The sequence below is a fragment of the Lepus europaeus genome, chromosome 15, assembly GCF_033115175.1.
Source record: "Lepus europaeus isolate LE1 chromosome 15, mLepTim1.pri, whole genome shotgun sequence".
In the NCBI taxonomy this organism is placed as follows: domain Eukaryota; kingdom Metazoa; phylum Chordata; class Mammalia; order Lagomorpha; family Leporidae; genus Lepus; species Lepus europaeus.
Genome location: NC_084841.1, coordinates 70,604,489 through 70,628,782, shown reverse-complemented (window position 1 = coordinate 70,628,782; position 24,294 = coordinate 70,604,489). Strand labels below are relative to the sequence as shown.

General features: G+C 39.8%; 1 protein-coding gene across 5 annotated transcripts in view; it reads left to right on the top strand.

Moving 5' to 3' along the window:
• Positions 1-24,294, top strand: part of PAM (peptidylglycine alpha-amidating monooxygenase) — a 200,080-nt gene that overhangs the window by 124,517 nt on the left and 51,269 nt on the right. For 3 of the 5 annotated variants that reach the window (XM_062212352.1, XM_062212354.1, XM_062212351.1), the window contains exons 12-14: positions 7,921-8,105; positions 9,186-9,257; positions 22,617-22,940. In XM_062212352.1, coding sequence (XP_062068336.1) covers positions 7,921-8,105; positions 9,186-9,257; positions 22,617-22,940 — 581 coding nt within the window. The remainder of the gene's footprint in view (positions 1-7,920; positions 8,106-9,185; positions 9,258-22,616; positions 22,941-24,294) is intronic. The other 2 variants (XM_062212355.1, XM_062212356.1) reach the window with 1 other exon arrangement.

Below are 24,294 nucleotides of genomic sequence, written 5' to 3'. Positions count from 1 at the left end.
ACCAGGACTAGAACCCGGTGTGCCAGTGCCGCAGGTGGCAGATTAACCTAGTGAGCCGCGGCGCCGGCCAACTGCATTACATGTTTTATATTTAGCATTGCATTTCTTTAAATTCATTTCAAATGTTTAGTCATGTTCAAACTACAAAATATTGAAGTTAATTAAGTCAACTAATTAACCTAACAGTTTATATGCTCAATTTAAAATTAATTATTGGAAATTGGTAGATCATCTTTGTCGATTTGATCAGTTTTGTTTATTGTACTTTTATTTGGAATGAGTCATTTCATGAGAATATGAACATGAGAGAATAGTACAGTGTCTTAAAAATATTTCTAGATATTAAGCATAGAACTTTCATCAGCGTGTAAACTGTATTATAGGGGTGAGTTTGCAGCGTAGCGGCTAAGATGCCTGTGTACCCCAGTAGAGCGCCTGGACTCGATCCCCCATCAAGCTCCTGGCTCCAGCTTCCTGTTCATGCAGAGCCTGGGAAGCAACAGTGGTGCCTCAAGCAGTTGGACTGCTGCCAGGCACCTGGGAGTCTTGCACTGAATTCCCAGCTCCTGTATTTGACCTGGCCCAACCCTAGTCATCGTGGGCCTTTGGGGAGGGAAACAGGATTCAAACTCTCTCTGTCTCTATCTCTAGCTCTGTGTTTCTTTTTCTGTCTGTCTCATTCTCGCTGTCTCTCCTCTGTGTCTCTCACCATCTTTTTTTTTTTTTTTTTTTTTTTTTTTTTTTTTTTTTTTTTTTTTTTTTTTGACAGGCAGAGTGGACAGTGAGAGAGAGAGAGACAGAGAGAAAGGTCTTCCTTTTGCCGTTGGTTCACCCTCCAATGGCCGCCGCGGTAGGCGCGCTGCGGCCGGCGCACCGCGCTGATCCGATGGCAGGAGCCAGGTGCTTCTCCTGGTCTCCCATGGGGTGCAGGGCCCAAGCACTTGGGCCATCCTCCACTGCACTCCCTGGCCACAGCAGAGAGCTGGCCTGGAAGAGGGGCAACCGGGACAGGATCGGTGCCCCGACCGGGACTAGAACCCGGTGTGCCGGCGCCGCAAGGCGGAGGATTAGCCTAGTGAGCCGCGGCGCCGGCTTCTCACCATCTTAAATAAATAAAATTCTAAAAATAAATAAAGTATATTACACTCAAAAATAGTTATGTGATAAATAATACCTTACTGTATAAGCTTAAATGCATCATAAAACCTCTTAAACAATTGAAAACTCTGTAAAATAACTTCTTTTAAGCTTTAATATTTCTTTCCAAAATTAATATTACCCATTTTGGTTAGTTTTAAGCCTAGCATCAGTCCAATATAAGGGGTATGTGGTAAAAGTAAGTTGTACTTCCAAAATTTATATTTATTAAATAAAAGCTTTCCAAAAATCAGTGAAATATCTGCAATATAGTCATGGTATATAGCAATATTTTGATTTTTTTTTTTAATTTTTGACAGGCAGAGTGGACAGTGAGAGAGAGAGACAGAGAGAAAGGTCTTCCTTTTTGCCGTTGGTTCACCCTCCAATGGCCGCCGCGGTAGCGCACTGCGGCCGGCGCACCGCGCTGTTCCGATGGCAGGAGCCAGGTGCTTCTCCTGGTCTCCCATGGGGTGCAGAGCCCAAACACTTGGGCTATCCTCCACTGCACTCCCTGGCCACAGCAGAGAGCTGGCCTGGAAGAGGGGCAACCGGGACAGGATCGGTGCCCCGACCGGGACTAGAACCTGGTGTGCCGGCGCCGCAAGGCGGAGGATTAGCCTGTTGAGCCACGGCGCCGGCTGTATTTTGGTTTTTTAATGACACATTTCAGAACACTTGGTACTTTCTTAAATCTCTATTGCATATCTTCCTAATATAAAATAATGTATTTTTATAAAGTCCCTCATAGAACATAGGTAGGTTCGAGGCATGAATAGATAGATAAATATTTTTCAGAAATGTCACAGATCAGCAGTACGATGTATCAGGACTAACGTATTATATTGTACTGTTTTAAATACTTATTAAGTAAGATTATTCATTTTTCATTCAACAAATATTTCTTCAGGGGTTACTATTTTTCAGCTCACCACAGTGTCAGATTTAAAGCTAACTGTATTAAATATGCCCAGTATAAGAGAGGAAGTTTCTACATAAGCCCCTTAATGTAACAGAGGATGAAGGAAATGCACTCTGCAATTCTGGAATGTCGGCCCTGTCAGCAGCCGTCCTCTTAAGGAATTACATGGGCATTTGGGAACATTGGAAGAGCAGTCAGTGGAGTGAGCAGGCACATGCAGGCAGCTACCCTCTTTCCTGTTTTCCTGTTATCAATCACACGGTTTCTTTCTGGGGAGAATAAGAAGTGTGGCAGAATCCACCCTCAGGAATGCAGAAAGCAATTGGTCTGGCTTAAAATGAGATTTTTTGTTTTTGAGTGAAAGAAATTTGAATGGTTGTGAAATAAAATAGGCAGACTGTGATGCTGATGCCACAAGATGATTTGAATCCTAACTTTTATACCATATAATAGTTTCAATTACCTTAATAACAGGTCCAATTAGCAATAGAAAGGAATCAAGTATGATTCTTTTATTTTAATCAGCTCTTTCCTTGAACTTTTTCTCTTGATAGTAAAGTTTCCTAAAAGTTTAATCAACTTAATGTTGTATCATAGAATCGGGACCTCAAATGAGCTTGTGTTGATGAGCTGAATTGGGTGTCCAGAAAATCACATGTGCTTCCAGGTGAACACATGAATGTGTGTATCAAATTCACACAGGATCTGTGTTGTATTACTGAATTGTGTTTGTATGTGTGTATATGTGTACCTAGATATATATGTACTGTTTCTCAAAAGCTAAGTCACTACATGGCAAGATGATGAATTTTTGAGGAAGTAATTTGCAACATTGACTTTATTTTCTCAGACTCACTAATTAAAACAATTAAGTTTGATCATAAGTTATAGAGGATAAAAAATTAAATTATTTACTAAGTTACTGATTTCCTTTTGTTGACTAAACTGGTAACCTTGTACCTTGCAAACACACTATTTTTAGGATAGTAATTGCTTTTTCTTTAATATTAGTATCAAGTTAATTATTAATGTGTATGCCACCTCATTTCATATGCTTCCCCATTTTCACTCTTTATAATTTCCTTCTATTAAAAAAATTGTCACTCACTGCTTTGGTAGTGATAGCAGTGAAATTTATTTGCTGAGAGTAAATTATTGTCCTGTATGGGTTGATTATTGCACTTGGTGCACATTCCAGTTTAGTTCCTGCTTCCTAGATTGAATGATTACCTTTTGTTTGAAATGAACTCTACTTTCAGCAGAATTTGCTTTCAAATGCGTATATTTAAACTATTTTCATTAATTTATAGAATGGGAACAGATTCCACTTATTATCTTTAAGATTTTTTTTTAAGATTTTTTTAAGGAGTTTCAGAGAGAGAGGGAGAGACAGAGACAGAGACAGAGAGATCTTCTACCCACTAGTTGAATCCCCAGATGGCTGCAGTGGCCAGGGCTGGACCAGGTTGAAGCCAGGAGCCAGGAACTTCGTCAGGGTCTCCCACCGTAGATGCAGGGACCCAAGCACTTGGGCCATCTTCCACTGTTTTTCTCAGACCTTTAGCAACAAGCTGGATGAGAAGTGGAGCAGCCAGGACACAAACCGGCATCCGTTTGGGACGCTGGTATGACAAGCAGTGGCTTTTGCCTGCTATGCCACAATGCTAGCCCCTGTATATAGAGTTTTAAAAACACAATGATACTTCTCACCCTCCCTCTTCTTTACTTTGTTTTTCTTTTAACTTTTTCCATGACATAGTTTCAATTTACTTCATAATCACATACTTAATCCTCCACTAATAATGAATTCAAGTATAGACAAGAACTATAAACAATAATCACATTTCAAGATTTGTTCTTTTGTTTTTCTTTCTTTTTTTTTTTTTTTTTTTTTTTTTTTTTGACAGGCAGAGTGGACAGTGACAGAGAGAGAGACAGAGAGAAAGGTCTTCCTTTGCCCTTGGTTCACCCTCCAATGGCCGCTGCGGCCAGCACATTGCACTGATCCGAAGCCAGGAGCCAGGTACTTATCCTGGTCTCCCATGCAGGTGCAGGGCCCAAGCACTTGGGCCATCCTCCACTGCCTTCCTGGGCCACAGCAGAGAGCTGGCCTGGAAGAGGAGCAACCGGGACAGAATCCGGCACCCCAACCGGGACTAGAACCCAGTGTGCCGGCGCTGCAGGCGGAGGATTAGCCTATTGAGCCGTGGCTCCAACCTTCTTTACTTTACTTTTCTGATGTGATAAAAGCATTACATTTTGGAGTATGGTTGGGAGGAGAAGCCCTGGAGGAACTCTGGATCAAATGCATATTAAAATAAGCCCTCGGACCAGCACCATGGCACACTAGGTTAATCCTCCACCTGCAAGTGCTGGCATCCCATATGGGCACTGATTCTAGTCCTGGCTGCTCCTCTTCCAGTCCAGCTCTCTGCTATGGCCTGGGAAAGCAGTAGAAGATGGCCCAAGTCCTTGGGCCCCTGCACCCATGTGGGAGACTAGGAAGAAGCACCTGGCTCCTGGCTTCCGATCAGCGCAGTTCCGGCCGTGGTGGCCATTTGGGGAGTGAACCAACGGAAGGAAGACCTTTGTCTCTGTCTCTCTCTCTCTCTCTCTCTCTCTCTCTCTCTCTCTCACTGTCTGTAACTCTACCTATCAAATAAATAAATAAAATCTTAAAAAAAAATAAACAAGCCCTCCAAGTATAAATGTGAAACATTTAGTAATACCAGAGTTATAATTAGGAAATTATATATTTCAATTTTAGTTACTTTGAAACTTTGTGATATTGGTTGCTTTTTGAATCCCTAATATACTTTCCTGAAAATTTAAACTGTACGTTTAGATGGATGGATGGATGAAAAGCATATGAAGGCCAGCGCCGCGGCTCACTTGGCTAATCCTCTGCCTGTGGCACCAGCATACCATATGGGTGCCGGGTTCTAGTCTGTGTTGCTCCTTTTCCAGTCCAGCTCTCTGCTGTGGCCCAGGAGGGCAGTGGAGGATGGCCCAAGTGCTTGGGCCCCTGCACCCGTATGGGAGACCAGGAGGAAGCACTTGACTTTGGATCGGCACAGCACCGGCTGCATCGGCCATTTGGGGAGTGAACAAATGGAAGGAAGACCTCTCTCTCTCTCTCTCTCTCTCTCTCTCTCTCTCTCTGTAACTCTACCTGTCAAATAAAAAAAAAAAAAGAAAGAAAAGCGTATGAATAGATATTACATATATTTTGTGTAGTTGCAGCATGTTATAAAACATTTCTAGGTACACATCTAGTATACACATTTGGATAGTCCTGTGTTGCTCTACCAGAAGCATACACATATATTATGCATGTGATTTGTGTTGCCACAACATAACAGTAGATTCTTATATGTGTCTCCAAACTACTCTAGTGGAAAAAAAATCAGTTGTTGGTTGGTCACCTCTAAGCAAGGTTGTATTCTACCCAGGTATAAGTCGTACATGTCATAGGACAATTTTTTTTTTAATTATGTGCTGGAACATATAGTAACACAAAGGATCCTGGTCAAATCAATCTGGGGAATAGTGCTGACTTCTTCCATCCACCAGTGAGTGTCATGGGCTCAGTGTGCAGGAAAGGCTCTGGGACTACAGAATTTGGCCCAAAATGTGTAGACCAACGTTTATGTTTGACCACAGAATAACTTTCTCTGAACTCATCTGTCAGCATTTCAAGGACCAAAGTTTTACATCAATAGTCTTGTAAGACTATGAGGAAAAGTTGAAGAGTTCTAGGAGTCCTTCTCTACATATTTTATAAAAACATAAGAATTTAAGAATGCATTATTACCACTTATGCAACAAAGAACAACTGGCCCAGGGAACCAACAACATTTAGATCAACAGTTACAGAGGCTACTTTGTTGTGCTTAATTTTTTGAATCATAGGGAAAGAGATGAGGATGCTGGTTATATTTCATGTGTTACATGGACAGATGCCCTGTTGAAAGCATGAGCCTTGGTGTTCCCAAACACATAAAATATGAAAGGACCTTTCCATGGATTATTTACAAACTTCATGATTTATTATATGAAGTTATTAAGTTTTAATTAATTTGCGATGTTTCGATGATTATTTTGCTTCCCCTGTCTGCTAGATGATTCATGGTTTTGTAAGCCAGAACCACATTTTAAATTTCTCCTCTGTCCTGGCTCTCTTGATTTGAAGATACTTCCTCATTTTGAATGGGGAGGGAAAGGATAATATGGTGGGAGGCTATGGCTTATTATTTTGGCACAAGCCATTCCTTTTATAGCACATAATTTTCTGACCAGCTCCCAGACTGGGAAAACATAGCTCCTCGGCAGGATGTTTTGACAGCATGAGGATGTGTATAGAGAACAGGTGCTTGTTTGGGTGTGACTTCCCTGTTTGCTTCTGTTCCACGGAAATGGCAATTACACCAACAGGGATCAGACTCAGAGAGTGAAAAGTGCAATGATTTCTGAAGTATAACCAGAGCCATAGCAGCAAGGACTCAGTCCCATGGTCTCTCAGGGACTGCACATTTTCAGGCTTAGAGAAATCAGATCCCTGTTTGGAAAAGATTTTTACTTTGTTCCTTCCCTTGCTGATGTCATTGCTGCTGCGTGTAGAGAGGAAGTGAGTGCTGCATGCCATTGTTGGAAAAGTCAACTCTGACGTATTGCTGCACAACAAATAATCCACCCCACAGCTTGTCTTTTATTAGTGTAGCCCTGCTAAAAATGGCCAGGGAGGAAATGTGCCTTTGCCAGAATGATTTTGCCACTTACAAGTCACGTGAAGGTGTACCTAGGACATTTCTTATAAGAGCAAATAGAATGAAATGCATTATTAACCCATCTGAACTTGGGAAGAAGGAAACATGTTTCATAAGCTGTTAAGCACTATTGCTGGAACTTGTTTCATGTGACTCTTTCAAAAATCCGTTTTTAACATTGAGCATTCAGCTATATAGCACTACCCCAATCAGGTCTGAGCTTTAGAAAAGATTAGTGCTGATTTCATTTGGAATTAGTCCTCAGGTATTCTCTTCATCCCTACTACAGATATCAGAGCTACACTCTCATTAAAGATATTTGTGATTAATTAGAGATAGAGAGAGAGAGAGAGCACGTGCTCTCATCTGCTGGTTCACTCCCCAAACTCCTACAACACCTGGGGCTGGGCCAGGCTGAAACCAAGAGCCCTGGGCATGCAATCCAGGACCCCTCCCGTGGATGGCAGGAACCCAATTACTTGGGCCTCACTATGGCCTCCTAGGCTGTGCATTAGCAGGAAGCTGGCATCAGAGGCCAGAGCCAGGACTGAAACCCAACTGTTCCAATGTGGAGAATGGCCATTTGATGTCTTAGTGTGATCCAAGGAAGGAGGCAGTTTAGCAACAAGGCCCAAGATTCGTGAAGTGGAAAAGCCATTTTTAAAGACTCACAGATGTCAAGTTTCTGTTGACTTATTCTAAATTTTACCACTATTAAGTTGAAAATTAGGTCATTTATGAGAAAAGTAACTGCCCAATCTATGAGTTTTAGCAAATGGAAGAAGAAGTAGGTGAGAGGATTTAGGAGAAAAGAAAGTGTCTCTCAGCAGCTTCAGTGCCATATCCACCTGCAGCATTTGTTGCTATCCATGGGGTGACTGCAGACCCATACCCCATTGTTCCCTGGCCACACAGGCAACCGTGTGCTTTTGATGTTAATGAAAGCAATAAAGTAAACGTACAGTATTTCCACCTTTGAATCTATTGCTGGCAGATTTACTGGTTGCATTTTCTTGAATTAAGGATGTGTTTCATGTGAATGGTTGGTTTATTGTATCTACTTGTTTTTCTTTTTTCATTTTTTTTTCCCTGCAGCGGCACTTCTAGTGATGAAATGTGCAACTTATACATTATGTATTACATGGAAGCCAAGCATGCAGTTTCTTTCATGACCTGTACACAGAATGTAGCCCCAGATATGTTCAGAACGATCCCACCAGAGGCCAACATCCCAATTCCTGTGAAGTCTGACATGATCATGATGCATGGACATCACAAAGGTGAAGTTGGGGCTTAATGTAAAATAACGTGATTTTTGTATTTCATACTGTCTTATGCATCTCACTTGCCTATGTGGTTAATATTTAAAGCCATCTTTATTCCCTTCTGCTGTCAGCCAACCACATGTGTACTCACATTCTAATTCCCCCTTTCCTCTTTCATATCCTATGGCCCCTCCCTGACATGTCCTCTTCAAAACACTTAAAGGAGAAAAATCCTGGCAGTGATGAAACGCATTCGTTATGGGACCAATCCTGCGAATGCAGACCTTCTTCATTAATTCATGTTTTCTGGTTTCCCACCTCATTCCTCCCATAGCCAGTAATAATTTACGCAGTTTATGAGTGTATGCACCATGTTCTAAAGGGCCTATAAATTTGCCGATAAAAATGGCTATCATCTCCAATCATAGCCTAAATTATCTGTTTAATGGGCCTCTTCAAGTGAAAAACAGTTCTTGATTTGTGGACATTACCAGTCCTGGATTTTCTGGTCTCCTTCTCAGAATTACTCTTTAACTCACTGCTCCATCTGCAAGATGGTCATACTGACTGTTGTGCCTTTGGATTAAAACTGCAAAACCCACATCCTGTTTTACTGCATGAAGTATGCTGAGTCTGTTGAGCTTTTTTGCAAGTTCAAACTTAAAATGTCACAACAGCTTCTTATTTCATTCTAGTCGAGTTTTTAATGAGAGAAGTTGGCATAGCAATCCGGTCATTTATTAAGATCCTAATATTTTTATAAAATATTCCTGAAAACATCTTTGAAATATCACTGTGTCCAATTTTTTTAAATATGAGTGGTTTTGTTGATGCATTTTTAAAATTCTGTTTCCTTTATGTATTACTAAAAGGGTAGTTGACATAGTTATTAAGTCACAAGTCTAATAACTGGTAGTTATGCTGTGTGGGGTGGGAAGTTTATGAATTAGAGTATTTCTACCATATAAATTTTTAATACTATAATAAACAGGAGACCCTGAATAATATTTTTATGTTGATGGCATAGTTCCAATAAACGATTTAAAGTGTAATATATGCTGCAAATTTATGCTCAACTTCTTTGGTCTATTACAGAAACAGAGAACAAAGATAAGACAGCATTACTACAGCAGCCAAAACGGGAGGAAGAACAAGTGTTAGACCAGGGTATGTATGCTTATTCCTGCAACTTAGCTAATAAGAGTACTCTTTGTCCAAATGCACAAGCCAACTATAAAATTATTGAGATATTTTAGGCTTCTCGATATCAACCTCAACACATATTATTGTTCTTCTTATATAATAAATAATTCATGAGGAATTGGTCAATTATTGCATCTTAGCCTTGAAAGTAAAATTCATTAGTGTGATTTAGCCCCATTAGGCTTCTCCGTCTTTGTTTTATTTCATTTTTATATCATAACTTTCCTATAATATAAGTAAGTGCAAATGTGATCATTAAAAACCATCAATTGGCCACTGTTGAAATCTAATGACCTTTTACCACTTAAGTTCTTGTGTGTTTTTTATGGTGTGTTCATTAACTATATTTGAGGTTCAAGAGAAAAGAAACTAAGAATTAAACCTGCATCTTGCCTCTGTAAGTCATTCTTCTCTGCCTTCAACAAGGTAGGAGGGATTACTGCCTTATGTGTTCAAGACTCTGTGTTGTTACCACCTGATAAGTTACGAAAGCATTGTTCTGCCTCTGTTGTATTTATTGGAAGTGGTAATGTTTGAAGCTATGTCACGTGCTGGCCCTGAAAAAGTATTTTCCTGATACTTGGTTTCTTGCCAGTCATTTGGTGATAGTTTTATGTTAGCTTTAGAGTATGTTATCTTATCAAATCATTGTGGGCCTAGAAATCATATATTTTTAAACATTAGTTTAATGTTAATGCAGGCGTACTTCTGACAACATGAAGTACTTAAGCAATATAATTTTTCTATCGGTAACACAGAAGCTTCCTATTTCTCATACAATGTAAATTGCTATTAGAATTCTTTAAAAGACATTCCACTAGGGCTAAAACTAAGATATCACTGTTTGTTTGTTTGTTTGTTTGTTTGTTTTTAAACTTTTATTTAATGAATATAAATTTCCAAAGTACAGCTTATGGATTACAATGGCTTCCCCCCCCACCATAACTTCCCTCCCACCTGCAACCCTCCCCTTTCCTGCTCCCTCTCCCCTTCCATTCACATCAAGATTCATTTTCAATTCTCTTTATATACAGAAGATCAGTTTAGTATATATTAAGTAAAGATTTCAACAGTTTGCCCCCACATAGCAACATAAAGTGAAAAATACTGTTGGAGTACTAGTTATAGCATTAAATCACAATGTACAGCACATTAAAGACAGAGATCCTACATGATATTTTTTAAAAATTAATTAATTTTCTATGCCATTTCCAATTTAACACCAGGTTTTTTTTTTTCATTTCCAATGATCTTTATATACAGAAGATCTATTCTGTATATACTTAGTAAAGATTTCATCAGTTTGCATCCACACAGAAACACAAAGTGTAAAAATACTGTTTCAGTACTAGCTATAGCATTACTTCACATTAGACAACACATTAAGGACAGTTCCCACATGGGATGTAAGTACACAGTGACTTCTGTTGCTGACTTAACAATTTGACACTCTTGTTTATGGCGTCAGTAATCTCCCTAGGCTCTAGTCATGAGTTGCCAAGGCTATGGAAGCCTTTAGAGTTCGCCGACTTTGATCTTATTCCGATAGGGTCATAGTCAAAGTGGAAGTTCTCTCCTCCCTTCGGAGAAAGGTACCTCCATCTTTGATGGCCCCGTTCTTTCCACTGGGATCTCACTCACAGAGATCTTTCATTTAGGTCGTCTTCTTTTTTTTTTAATATTTTTCATTTATTTATTTGAGAGGTAGAGTTACAGACAGAGAGAAAGGTTTTCCTTCCACTGGTTCACTCCCCAAATGGCCGAAACAGCCCAGAGCAAGAATGATCTGAAGCCAGGAGCTTCTTCGGGGTCTCTCACATGAATGAAAGTTCCTAAGCACTTGAGCCATCTTCCATTGCTTTCACAGGCCAGTAGCAGGGAGCTGGTTTGGAAGTGGAGCAGCTGGGACTTGAACCAGCACCGCAGGTGGAGGCTTAACCTACTACGCTACAGCACCAGCCCCTAAGATATCACTCATAAACTGATAGTATTTACAAAATTATAGAATCCAGACTTTCAAACAGGGAAAATGCACCCTGAAATTAGCATAAAAAAATTGTAATCCAGAGGCTTCTAAATAGAGTGAATTCTATTACATCTCATTCCAACAAAGTGCCCTTTAAAAAATTCAGCTTGGCCCAAGTTGTTTCATTTGTGTGTTAAGTCAAAACTCAGGAGATGATTTTGTACTGAATGACTATTGATTCCAATTTAAACTAGCTGTATCAATTCTGTTTATGCATTTGTGAGGAAGCCAGTAATAGTAGCCTAGTGTGGTACTACCCAGGTTCATTGTAAGTGTACTGAAATGTCTTATAGTGAATTATTTTGACATTGTACACACTCTGAAATGTATATTCAAATTTGAGTCACCTTAAAATATATCTCCGGATACCAACATATATGACACAATGTGAAATGAGACCACCGTTTAGTAAATCCGTCTTATAAAATGGTAATGGTAATGTTTCTATGGAAACCGAGGCTGGGCTGTGTTTTCCTTTTGAAATTAGTTGAGTTAATTAAAGGAGTCAAGAACCCAGGGGTTTTGTGAGCAAAGCAATCGTAAACATTGTCTAATTTCTTCCTTCCAAATGTGAGGTTTTAGGATGTGTCATATACCTACAAACCAAATCCTTTAAAACACTTTTGTGTTTTGTAATTTATTTATCACTTCACACTTTGTAGCATATACAGGGGTTTTAGAATACCCAAACTCTTAGTAGTCCCAGAGAAGAATTCTATGAACATGGAAGAAATTGTTTTCCTTCAGTTTCTATTTTTGTCTCCTTAAGAATAAGAATACTCTGAAGAAAGTAATATAACTTGGAAAGGAAAAAAGTACTATTCTAACTCATTTTCACATTGTAGAAAATCAGGTTGAAATTGTTGGGTCCATCAACATGTTACCTCCTGGGTTATAGAAAACAGCCCCACACCAAAGCCCTTTCAAAGTCCAACATAGTCTGTGTATTATCCTACTGGTCTCTGGAGAATTTACTGGCCTAGAATTTAGAGATACAAAAGCAAACCAATTGTGCCTTTGTACAGATAGTTCATTTGATGTACTAATGAGATCAATCTGTCTCCTTAAAATATGCGGGCAAATCTACTCATTACTGAAACAGTACTCCTCTCTCAGAGATGTTTGTTTGCACAAAGTGTCTATTTGTATTCATTCCCTGGGGAGTCAGGTTGACCAAGGAGCTAATAGGAGGGCTCTAATTATTCAGATAAATTATACCATGTATGTTAATTTTTAAAGTAAGCCCTGAAATCTAACCCTTTGCCTTATTTTGGTTTTCTAGCCAAAACAATTTGTACTCACGCATTCCTTCAGATTATATCCATTCTTTTAATATTTTTTGCCCCCAAATAAGGAGACTTCAAAAATTTCATGGAAAAAAACAATTACAAGATAAATTTGTTTTGTTGCAAAATTCTTGACATCCATTCATAGTGTTTTAATACTGTGCATTGTCCATGAACTTTTTGAAGACTCCTCATAGATAAAATCCTGCTTATGTCAGTTGTGCTAGCTGCAGGTTAGCAGATACCAGCTACGTTGGCCCCAGACTCCTTATAGAAACAGAACTGTTGTTTAATAGGCAAAGACTTAGCACATCCAAAGATACTGTACACAAAGGCAAACTCTGAACCCATCAGTGGGCACAGATATTTGTCAAGTGATATGGATAGTTCTACTTAGATAGTACAAACTCTGCATCTGTATTTTTTTCACTGCCTATATTAATATCCTGGAAAGCTGTAGCAATATAAAGGTCAAGATATGTAATAAATTCTATGTTAGAAATAAGGGATGACCTTTCTTAGACAGTAAAAAAGAGAAGAAAGAAGAGATCGCATTCCGTGGACTGAAACAAAGAAACATAGCTGTGCCCAGATGGACAAGAAGTCAGAGATATTTTCAACAAAGAGAAAAAAAATGAAAAGAAAGGCAATGACCTTTGCAGCACAACTTGATCTAATACTCTGTTTCTCCAGGAGAAATATAAATATTTTATTTTCTTTGGAAACCATATCACTGAAATTGCTAGCTATCAGTGTTTTTGCTGGAATATTTATCTTGATTGGACATTATCTGGCATTTAAAGAGACATCCTTGTGGTATTGCTTCAGCCTGTCCTTACAACACACAAACCTTCTGCAGCATCACTATCTATGTCTGCTCTTCATAGAACAAAATATGGTGTAAGGCAAATGTATCTCAGTGTCTAGTTCAAAAGATAGAATTGCAGAGACACCAATGAAACATCATTATATGACAGTTTTACCTACCAGATTTTCCTGGATCATGCAAGAATGGAAAGTAGTTTAATGAGGCTTTAATTAAACCCATGGGGATTTTTTTAAAATAATGTTGATTTTTCAATATTCATTTTTAATTATTCTCATTTATTATAGAATATGTAGAAATTATTCAAAGCATGAAGTGACAAATAAAAATCACTCTCACCTCCAGATACATGTATATACAGAAATATGTGTACCTATGTATGGAATATATGTTATACATATATTTTAGATATATACATATGAACATTATTGTAACATTTCTAGATCACATTGTATATGCAGTTATATACCCCTTTTAAAAAACATTACTTCTTCCAATTGTAAAAATATTGCAAGAATGATTTTTTTTTGACAGGCAGAGTTAGACAGTGAGAAAGAAAGAGACAGAGAGAAAGGTCTTCCTTCCATTGGTTCACCCCCCCAAATGGCTGCTACGGCCAGCATGCTGCGCCAATCCAAAGCCAGGAGCTAGGTGCTTCCTCCTGGTCTCCTATGCTGGTGCAGGGCCCAAGGACCTGGGCTATCCTTCACTGCCTTCCCAGGCCACAGCAGAGAGCTGGACTGGAAGAGGAGCAACCGGGACAGAATCTGGTGCCCCAACTGGGACTAGAACCCAGGGTGCCGGTGCTGCAGGTGGAGTATTAGTCAAGTGAGCCATGGTGCTGGCCACAAGAATGATTTTAAATGGCCACATAATATGTATGTGCATGTATATGTATTCCTGCCCATACTGATTTGAAAATCACCTGTTTGCACGTAGGTGAGCTTATCTGTGAATGAGTTGATTATGTCTGCCTCTGTGCAGGATATCACTGATGTCTGTTCAAAACAAACCCAAAATGTCACCAGCATTTAAAAATATGATGAGTGAAACATTACCTGTATGAGTAATAAGCATAGTAAATTAAACAATAGGACTGATAAGACAGTGATTCTGGATGGAGGAAATGAATTCTGAGACTGTACAGCATGAGGAGGATGACGTAGAGGTCCTCCATAGTAGATGGACACACACACACACACAAGCACACACACAAGCACACACATGCATTTGGTTCACATATGTACTGTGAGTGGCATTTTTAGGAAACTAGCACATGCTTTCTAAGTTCTCTTTATTTCTTATGCATGATGATTTCTCATACATGTTCACTATACCAAAATTATAATTTGAGCTTTCTATTAACATTACTTAGACAAGGAATGTGAGCTGAAACTAAAATTACTAGATACAAGCAGAAATCTACTCAACTGCATTTAGGAGTTCTGAATTCGAGTGTTTCTCTTTAAAATTGGGAGTACAGATGTGGTGTTGAAATTTGTTGGTTGTGTTGGGAAGACCCAATGTCTTAAAAAGCTCAAGCCAGAAGTGAAAGTTGAAATCTATGATACCGGTGTGTCCTTATTATTGTACATTATGCTCTGGACATTTCTTTTGCTGCAGAAAGGGCCTTTAACATGTTTTATTCAGTTTGCTCCAAACTCCTCTCATTGTAGTCTTTGTGCCCCCATATAATCAATCTTTCTTCTCAAAGGTCAGCCCAAGTACTCTATTCCCAAGGCAGGGAGAATATGACAAAAATACAATTTGTAGAGGGAAAACACTCCATGACCCCAGATAGTTAAAGGTCTTCAGACACCTTCTGTGAAACAGTATAATTTCACAGTGGTTTTATGCCAACAAAAACAAATTACCATTGGCATGTTTTATCAAATTATCAGAATCAAGGGAACAGGGCTGCAAGTTAAAAATGCAATGATCTGCTATAAAAACTTGCTGAAGGAACAGTGGGTAAACAATTTATTGGAAGAGTACAACGAAGGCTGCGTGTAGGAGCTAGAATTTGTATTTCTTTGCCCTGTTCAGAGTAGGACACTCCATCTTCTCTGTTAATTCCAAGCACCCTTGACGCAGTTTTAAGAAGGGCACAATTCTCGCTTGTTCCCCATTCACTAAAACTTTATCTGTTTGTTATGATTTATGAGCAGCTCACAAGTCTTTATTTATTGAACTCATCTATCAAGCACAATTCTAACTACCCCCAAGGCTCTGGGAAGCTGACTGAATGCTGTTTGGAATTGGTTTCCTAATAACAGGATAGGCAGATGTGAATGATCATTTATCACACAGCTGGGCTCTCCCGTATCATCTATGTGTGTAGCAGTTGCCAAAGCCGTTTTCTCCTATCTTCTTCTTTTTTACATTTGTCTAAAAAAAAAAAAAAAAGAATGCTTGTTCTGATGATTTTTCAGTCAGATGACTCCTATAAGAGGAAAAAAAAAACTAAAGTTCATTTCATTTGTGATCCCTGAGCTGGTCACCATAGTGATGTGTTTTTTTCTTCTAAGGCTAGAGAATGAATGCTCTGGGTAAGTAGTAAGTAAACAATCAATAAGACAAATTGACTTTAACCAGAGGGGAAAGTCATCTATGACTGAGTCATAAGACGGAATATTAAAATCTAAAAAGAGAAGCCTCCATTTTTCGGTCCTTCCTACCTGTCTTTTGAATCAGCTGTGTTGGCTGGTTCTAATCTCATTGGCTTGGTCACCTGGCATATTTTATCAGTGGCTTAACTGCTGATGAACATCCTATGTATTCTCCCTCTACCAGGGAAATCACAGAGCAATAAGCAGTCACAGGAGCTGTTTGAGGCAATGAAGTACTGGTGATTTGAATGGAAAATGGGAATTTATATCTCGGAGGGTTATCAACAGGTTTTGGTCATTTTTAAAAATAAAAACACCTGCCACAATTAAAGTTTTTCACTGTCAAAAAGTTGCTGATATTTATTTTTTATTCAATAATCTAAAACAATTTTACTTATTTCTTAAAAAGCCCTTACACAACAGTTTTCCCACATGTCCTTCTGTCTTAATTTATTTTCCTCGTATTTCTGGAAGTAAACTAGAGAAATTTCCCGGCTGATGGCAGGTAATGGTGAATGGGCCCTTTGCTAACTAGAAGAAGGCCCATCAGGCCATAAGGGAGCTAATACAAGCACACAATGCACAGACTTGGAATTTAACTGGTAATGCTTTGCATTTTAAAGGATTTCACTGCATTGCTGTTCCCAGCACCTTGCGTCCCACCACTGTTGTGTTTTCCAAATGCCAAACCCATGACAATCAAATTACTTAAAAGACCTAGAGCATTTCTGTATTCTATAAGATAGAATCAGTGTTTGAGTGGGGAAAAGAAATGGCAACTTACCAGGGCCTCACATATTTTATCTCTAGTGACACAGAAGCAAGGGCTGACATTTTTAACAGGTTATTCATTATTCATTCTGGAATGGTTCATTGAGAATCTCACACTATAGGAAGAGTGCTAATCACAGGAAAGAGGACAGTGAATGAGAGATGAGAGCTTTCATTTTTTATATAAAGTCACATTTATATCTTGCAACTTGCCCCTTCCCAGAGATAATTGAAATGTGCAAAAACCATTCTTGAAGCATCTTATAAGATTTGATCATACCCTTACGGTATAATGGCAGTCCTAAATGAAGACCACTGAAGAGAACAAAAAACTGTACTTTTTGAATCAAAGCAAACTAGCCCAGTTGTGTGCAGATTACTACGGTGTGTATGCACTGGCTCTTTTTACAGGATTCTTGTGTTGTAATATGGAGAAGATGGGCCAGGACAGGACAAAGAAAAACTTGTTCAGGTTAACACTAAACCGAGCAATGGAGACCAGAAGATAGTTCATTTAAAAGAAAAAAAAATCAAGTACACTAAAATTGTCAGGTATAAGGTAAATTCACACGAAGAGTTTCATGGCCAGTGCAGAAAAAAGGGGAACACAGATCCAGTACAGGGAGCAGCTTAGAACAGTTAACTGTCAGACTTCCTCCCTAGAATCCTACTTGAGCTTCCTACCAGTGTGAAAGCCAGTTCTGTACTTTAGGTTTATCTGAAATGGGGACAATAAAAATAACCATTTCACTGAGATTAAATGTGTTCCACTGTCCAAAGCACTCAGCCAAGTGAGTGGGTCATACTAAACACTCCAAACCATATTAGCAACTTTTGCTGTTGTTAAGTACAAGGTGCTTCCTGTTATGTTACCTGGGTGAGTAATAGGGTAACAGGCATCCCAGTGTTTCCAGGACTGTCCCAAACTCTGCCTAGTGTAAATATTAATAACTCCCTTTTCCATCTCAAAACTCTCTCAGTTTGAGGAATGAACTCTATAGTCACCTTAGCAGGGGTCCCAGAACCAAAGTAGGTAATAAAAAAAACCACCCAGAAATACACAAGTTGACACTGAGAGCCAAGAAAAGGTAGCTGCCAAGCAGTGTCCAGCAGAGCACCTTAATACCATTCTATATGGGTTTTGCCCCCTAGAGCAGCGATAGGGTCCATTCTGAGGTAGGAGAAGTGTCTTTCAGTATGACACTCCAAGGATGAGAAGGCTCACAAGTGTATACGGGTGGAGGTGGGAAGCGCAAGATCAGCATCGGTGGGACTTTCTGATTCACTGTAAGAGTTGTTCAGATCCAGTTTTCTGGACTGAATAATTCAAAACACAGTGTCATCACAGAGACAGGAAGAGTGTTGAAAAAAATCAGATATGAGGAGATTAAAGAGCTCAGTTTTAAACATGTGAAGTTCTAAATGCCTGGTACGGACATCCATGTGGAAAATTCCTGGAGGCGGTTTCCTGTACAACTCCAGTGCTAAGAGAGCCCCAGATTTGGGAGTCATTTGCCTGGAAGTCATGGCTGATGCCCGGGTGAGGGTCTGAGCTCGCTCAATAGGAAGAGACCTCAGCTGTGGGGGAAAATGTACTCAGCACAGACCTCAGGAAATGCCTATATTTTCATACGTTGGGCAGAAGGAAAAGATGATGGGTGGAGATCTTTAAAGGAGGGAGTTTCTGGTAGGGGCTGCCGGGAGCTACCTGTCCCCCCAGTAGGTCAGTAGGAGGAGGCTGTTGGCCTTGCCAATTAGGAACTCTTGATGAGCTCAGGCAGAAGCCATTGGTGGTGAAGTCAGGAGTGGAAGCAAGTGCCTTCCATGTATAGAACCAAGGGGATGAAGCAGCAAGCAGCCCTTTATTATCCAGCACTATGCTCTAGCCACCTGTGGCTGCTTAGATGTGAATAAAAATCAATAAAAGTAAGTGAAATTGAAAACTGAGTTCCTCAGTCACACTTGCCACAGTTAAGTATTCAATAATCCCACGTTTCTAGTGACTATATTTTGGACTGTGCAGAAATAGGCTATCTCCCTTATCATAAAAATTTCCTTGGGAGAGTGTTGAAACTTTTTTCAAAAAGTTCATTTACTTGGGAGACAGAAATTCCCATCCCCTGGATCACTCCCCAAATGCTCCAAACAAACTGGTGCTGGGAACTCAATCCATGTCTCCCACATGGGTGGCAGGAACCAACTGCTTGAGCCATCACTGCTGCCTCCCAGGATCTGCGTTGGCAGGAAGTTGGGGTCAGGGGTCCCCGTGAGTATCTCACTCCGGCACTCTTGTATGGAAGGAGAGCATCCTAACAGGCATCTTGCCCACTAGGACAAATGTCTGACTTGTAAAGGAACAGGGAGGATGGCACTGTGTCAGAGGAGACCCTGTCCACCCCTCCAGCCCGTGGTAGAGAAGTTGTGTCAGAAAAAAGTGCAGATAGGAGAGGCCCGTGGGGTGCAAGGTCTGGAAGACCTGCACTCAGAACACTGGACGAGGGAAAGTCCTTATTCTACAAATAGACTTTACAAAATAAAATGAAGAGATAGCATCCTTTAGAAAAGCTAAGAAACAGGTATCTATGTGGGGACTTCAAAAGGCCCATGGATAAGTAGAATCACGAGTTTATTTTGGTGGGAAAAAATGAAATCACACATCAAGATTTTATATTACACATTTCCACAAACTTTTTTTTTTGAAGATTTATTTATTTGAAAGGCAGAGTTACAGCAAGGGAAAGAGAGAGAGGGACAGACAGATGGAGAGAGAGAGATCTTCCATCCTCTAGTTCACTCCCCAAGTAGCCGCAAAGACCAGAGCTGAGCCAATCCAAAGCCTGGAACACAAAGCTTCTTCCTGGTCTCCCGCGAGGATGCAGGGGCCCAAGCACTTGAGCCATCTTCCGCTGCCTTCCCAGGTGTATTAGCAGGAGCTAGATCAGAAGTGGAATGTCCATATGGGATGCGGCTTTGCCTACTACACCACAATGCCAGCCCCTTTCCACAAACTTTATGAAGAATCCTTGTATTGCAATCGTAGAAACTTGCTGAGCACATAGAGGGCTGTAAACATCAAAAGGACCTTTTTTTCCCCATTATGAAATCCTCCATACTTGAGTAGGACATAAAAATTGATCTAAAATTTTTTAATTAAATCCTAGTTGGAGCAGATGTTTGTTGCAATTAAAGTTTGTCTTTTTAGTTAGTAACTATGATAGCTACAATTTAGCAATGGCTGCTTTATGATATGCCTGGAATGGGTATTTTCTAAATCTGTCTTTGTAAGGTTATGTGACTTAGGAAATATACAGGTACAGGGTAGCTACTGCATAGGATTGTATTTAAACACAAGTGTGAAATACAGAGAAGAATTTGGGCTGTTACAGTACAGGGAAAGACCAGAGTGATGCAGGTACACATGGCAAAGACCCCCTAATTTGAATTGTCAAGGACGGTTTTTTGGGTGTAACTGATGCCCAAGATTTAGAAGCTGAGTTAGTTGACTGGAGGGGAGGGAGTGGTTCAGGAAGGAGAAACAAAATCTTAGAGCTGACACTCAAGGAAGTAGAAATTCAATGTAGCCAGAACAAAAATTCCAAACCACCCAACTTGTTCCATTTATGTTCTGCTCTACCCATTACACCCATTAGATATATTTCCTAAGTAAAGATTTTTTAAAGGGTTCTTTTATTTATTAGAAAGGCAGAGTTACACACACACACACACACACAGCGTGATATTCCATCTGCTGTCTCACTGCCAAAATGGCCATAACAACCGAGGCTGGGCCAGGGAGAAGCCAGGAGCCTGGAAAACCATCCTGGTCTCCCAGTTTGTAAACGGAATTCCAAGTACTTGGGCCATCTTCCGCTGCTTTCCCAGGTGCATTAGCAGGGAGCTGGATCAGAAATGAAGCAGCTGGACCCAAACCAGCTCTCACAGGGATGGCGGCATCGCAGGCAGCAGCTTAACTCACCGCACCACAACGTCATTGACCTAAATATCTTAACGTGCATGGTAGTAAAGGAGAAAGATCTAGCAGCCACTTCCGCGGCGAGGCCAGCAGTGAAGGTAAAATCTGGTGACAGCTGTAGCTGTAGCAGACTTTTGGCGACGACGAGGAAGAACAAATAATAGAAGGAAATACTGATGAAGTAGAAGAAAATTAAGAACCAAGATTCTCATGAAGTGATTTTAGATTGTTCCTTATACAAAAGTGTTTTAGCTTCAAGACTGGAAAGGGAAAATGAGTGTAAGTTTACTATCTATAAAGCTAAGATGTGAATTTACAGGAAGAACCCTGGTTCGAAGAACCAATTTGAAATTAGTAGTTACCTGTACATGGCAGATCTTTTAGGAAAATAAGAGAAAGGTAAGGGCTGTTTTGAATAAACTGCTATTTTATTTGTGGCACACTGATCGATCTTGGAAATTCTTTAAGTACTTTTAATAAGAAATGAATTTATCATTTCTTGCTAGAATTTGCTACCCATAAGGTGACTGGGATAATTTCATTGCAAGAAAATTGACATTTGGTAATACTCCTTTATACTGAATTCTTGCAGTTAACAACTGCAGCTATTATGTTAATAACAAGTTGTTTGTATTTTGTTTCTACCAGTCTTGAAGATACAGGTTCTGAATAAAAAAAAATTCATACAAAAAAAAATATATCTTAACGTGGCTCAGGACAACATTTAATATCTTAGGCATCTGTATATCTAGGACACTGGAAGAGACACGAAATCGCTATAGTGCTCCCCTACCACATGACAGTTTTGCATGATGATTTCAAAGGAACTGGACTGGTCTGCTTTTGGATTTTTAATCACAGCTTTTAGATTTTTACTAACAAACCTGAATCATCTGTCCAAGTCTGTGTTTGCCATTTATATTAGCCTGATGGTGTGGATTCAGGTTTTTAACTTCTGGTTTTTTTTTTAATCTCTCCCTGAAATAGTCTTGTATTCTGTTTTCTATATAAAATGTCTCATCGTACAAGCACATTAAAGTATTTATGTTTACTGTTGGGGGCAGGAGAATTTAGCAGTAATGAATTAATTTTTCTTCTGTGAGGCAGAATGCCACTGTGGCCTCACTGATTTGGTTGAGTTATAATTTGCTTTGTGCATTTTACTGAGGTCGGTCCTATTATCTGGTAATTATTTTATGATTGAAGATTTCACCTGGGATAAACTGATTTCATGGGCAAGAATTGAAAACCTACTTGGAATCGTTAAGCCAAGACTGTTTGCAAACATGACAGAATCTCTGAGCATCATTTTGGAAGGACTTTGTATCCCTTTGCACCAATTTCATAATAATATATTCTTTAACAGATGTAGCCTGGCTAAGCCAGTTAATTTTATTTCCTGATGGTCATGCAAAAAGGTTTTCTAAATGCTTTCTGATCGTGCCATAACTGTAATTAAACTTTCAAAAGGACTCCATTGTCATAAGTGATTTCTTCAGTAGCAGCACGTGGACTAGGGTGAGGAAAGAAAGAGCTGGGAGCTGCTTTTGAGCTTGGCTGGGAAAAGCAGGTTTGTGCCTCTGTTGAGAGTACATGAGGGCACTACAGAATTTTGGTGGAAAAAAATAGAATTGAAAGATCAGTTCTTGCATTGTTCTGGGAATTCTCTCTTTCTTTTTTTTCTCCTATGCTTAAATGTCTGACACCATCCTTCTCTCACTTATTATTTAAGGATCAGGAGATGATATTGTTAAGGCACCAAATTTTACAAATTTTGCAATCTGACAAACCCTCTACCTTCTTCTCTCTTCTCCTTTTTTTCCTCCCCACAGGTGATTTCTATTCACTCCTTTCCAAGCTGCTAGGAGAAAGGGAAGATGTTGTTCATGTGCACAAATACAATCCTACAGAAAAGGCAGAACCAGAGTCAGACCTGGTAGCTGAGATTGCAAACGTAGTCCAGAAAAAGGATCTCGGTGGGGCTGAGGCCAGAGCGAGCGCAGAGCGTGAGGAGAGGGGCAATGCTATTCTCATCAGAGACAGAATTCACAAATTCCACAGACTAGAGCCCACCTTGAGGCCAGCAGAGAGCAGAGTGTTCTCATTACAGCAGCCCCTACCTGCTGAAGGCGCCCGGGAACAGGAAAACACAGGAGGTGCGTTCAGGGTTTCTTTGGAGAGAATAAAATGTTAAATGCTACAATCCACATTAGCAAAATCTGAAGGGAATAAAATTTAATGGGTGAAAAAAATTGCAAAGATACCATTTAAGAAAGTATTACTCAGATTTGAGTTACTATCTGGTTCATACAGACAACACAAAACCTAAATTCAGCTCGGTCCAATGGATGAACCAGAACTCCAAGGACCCAGCCTATTTGGATCGTTTTGGACAGACTGGAATGTGAAACTCAGAATATCGAATTCTGACCAAATCGATGTTTTTCCATTTTGCTCAAAGGAAAGAAAATGAAAATCCAAAACCTGATATGTCAGGTCCCAGTGTATGGAGTGATTATATACTATCTTCTTTTAAGGCAATTAAATTCCTCTCAAAGGAATTTCACACCTTGAACATGCTCATCCAACTGACTTGGAAAATGTAACCAACCATTTATATGTCTTTGATTTCTTAAGCCCCATTATCAATACAATCTTAATTGGAAAGTTGAGTATTTATTTCTGAAGGGACCTCCAGCAAGTCGATAACGATTAGATTTATCTTTATTCCTAACCAGATTGGCTTCCGTAATTAGAGGACAATACTTTATTCCCTTCAGGTTTCTGTACCAGCAAGCTGTGGATGCCTCATCTTTGTCGTTAATTGTGCCGTGGCCTCTGTGATATTGACCGTGCTTCATATTCCTTGCTAATGTGGAAGGCCAGATAATGCAGCATGCGGAGACGATCCCCAGAAAAATAACGGTTGTGTGTGTGTGGCAGCTGTCCATGCGGGGCTGCAGTGGCACAGGCTGCCAGCTTGATGTTTTCAAATTCAGCTTTGCAGGAAGCTATAAATTATTCAACACCCAGCTGATTTTTATTTATAATTGAAAAAAATTAGCATGCGGTGCCTTTTGCTCATGCGGAAGTTGCAGCATTATCCTTTGGGACTGGCCTTACCATCGCTAGGAGATGTTAACTGGAACCTCGGTTTTTAACTCTTGGTATTTAAACAGGATCAGCCCTGCTCTGATTTATTCTAAAACTGTTTCTTAAGAGGTGGTCCCTGGATACCTTTACCTGAAAATCACCTAGAGTGCTTAAGAAAAATCTAGACTCCTGAATCCTATCGAAGATCAACTGAATTGGACATCTCAGACTACGATTCCCAGAAGTCTGTACTTTTTCATGCCCTTGTCCATCTCATCAACACACTGAAGTATCTGTCTGGGCCTCTATATTAAGGACAGTAAACTGTAAGGCAGAAAGCATGGGAATGTAAATGGTAAAAGGGCCTCTTTGGTGAGATGTGTGGGATGCTAGAGTTGCAGGGCCTTTTCTCCCTGA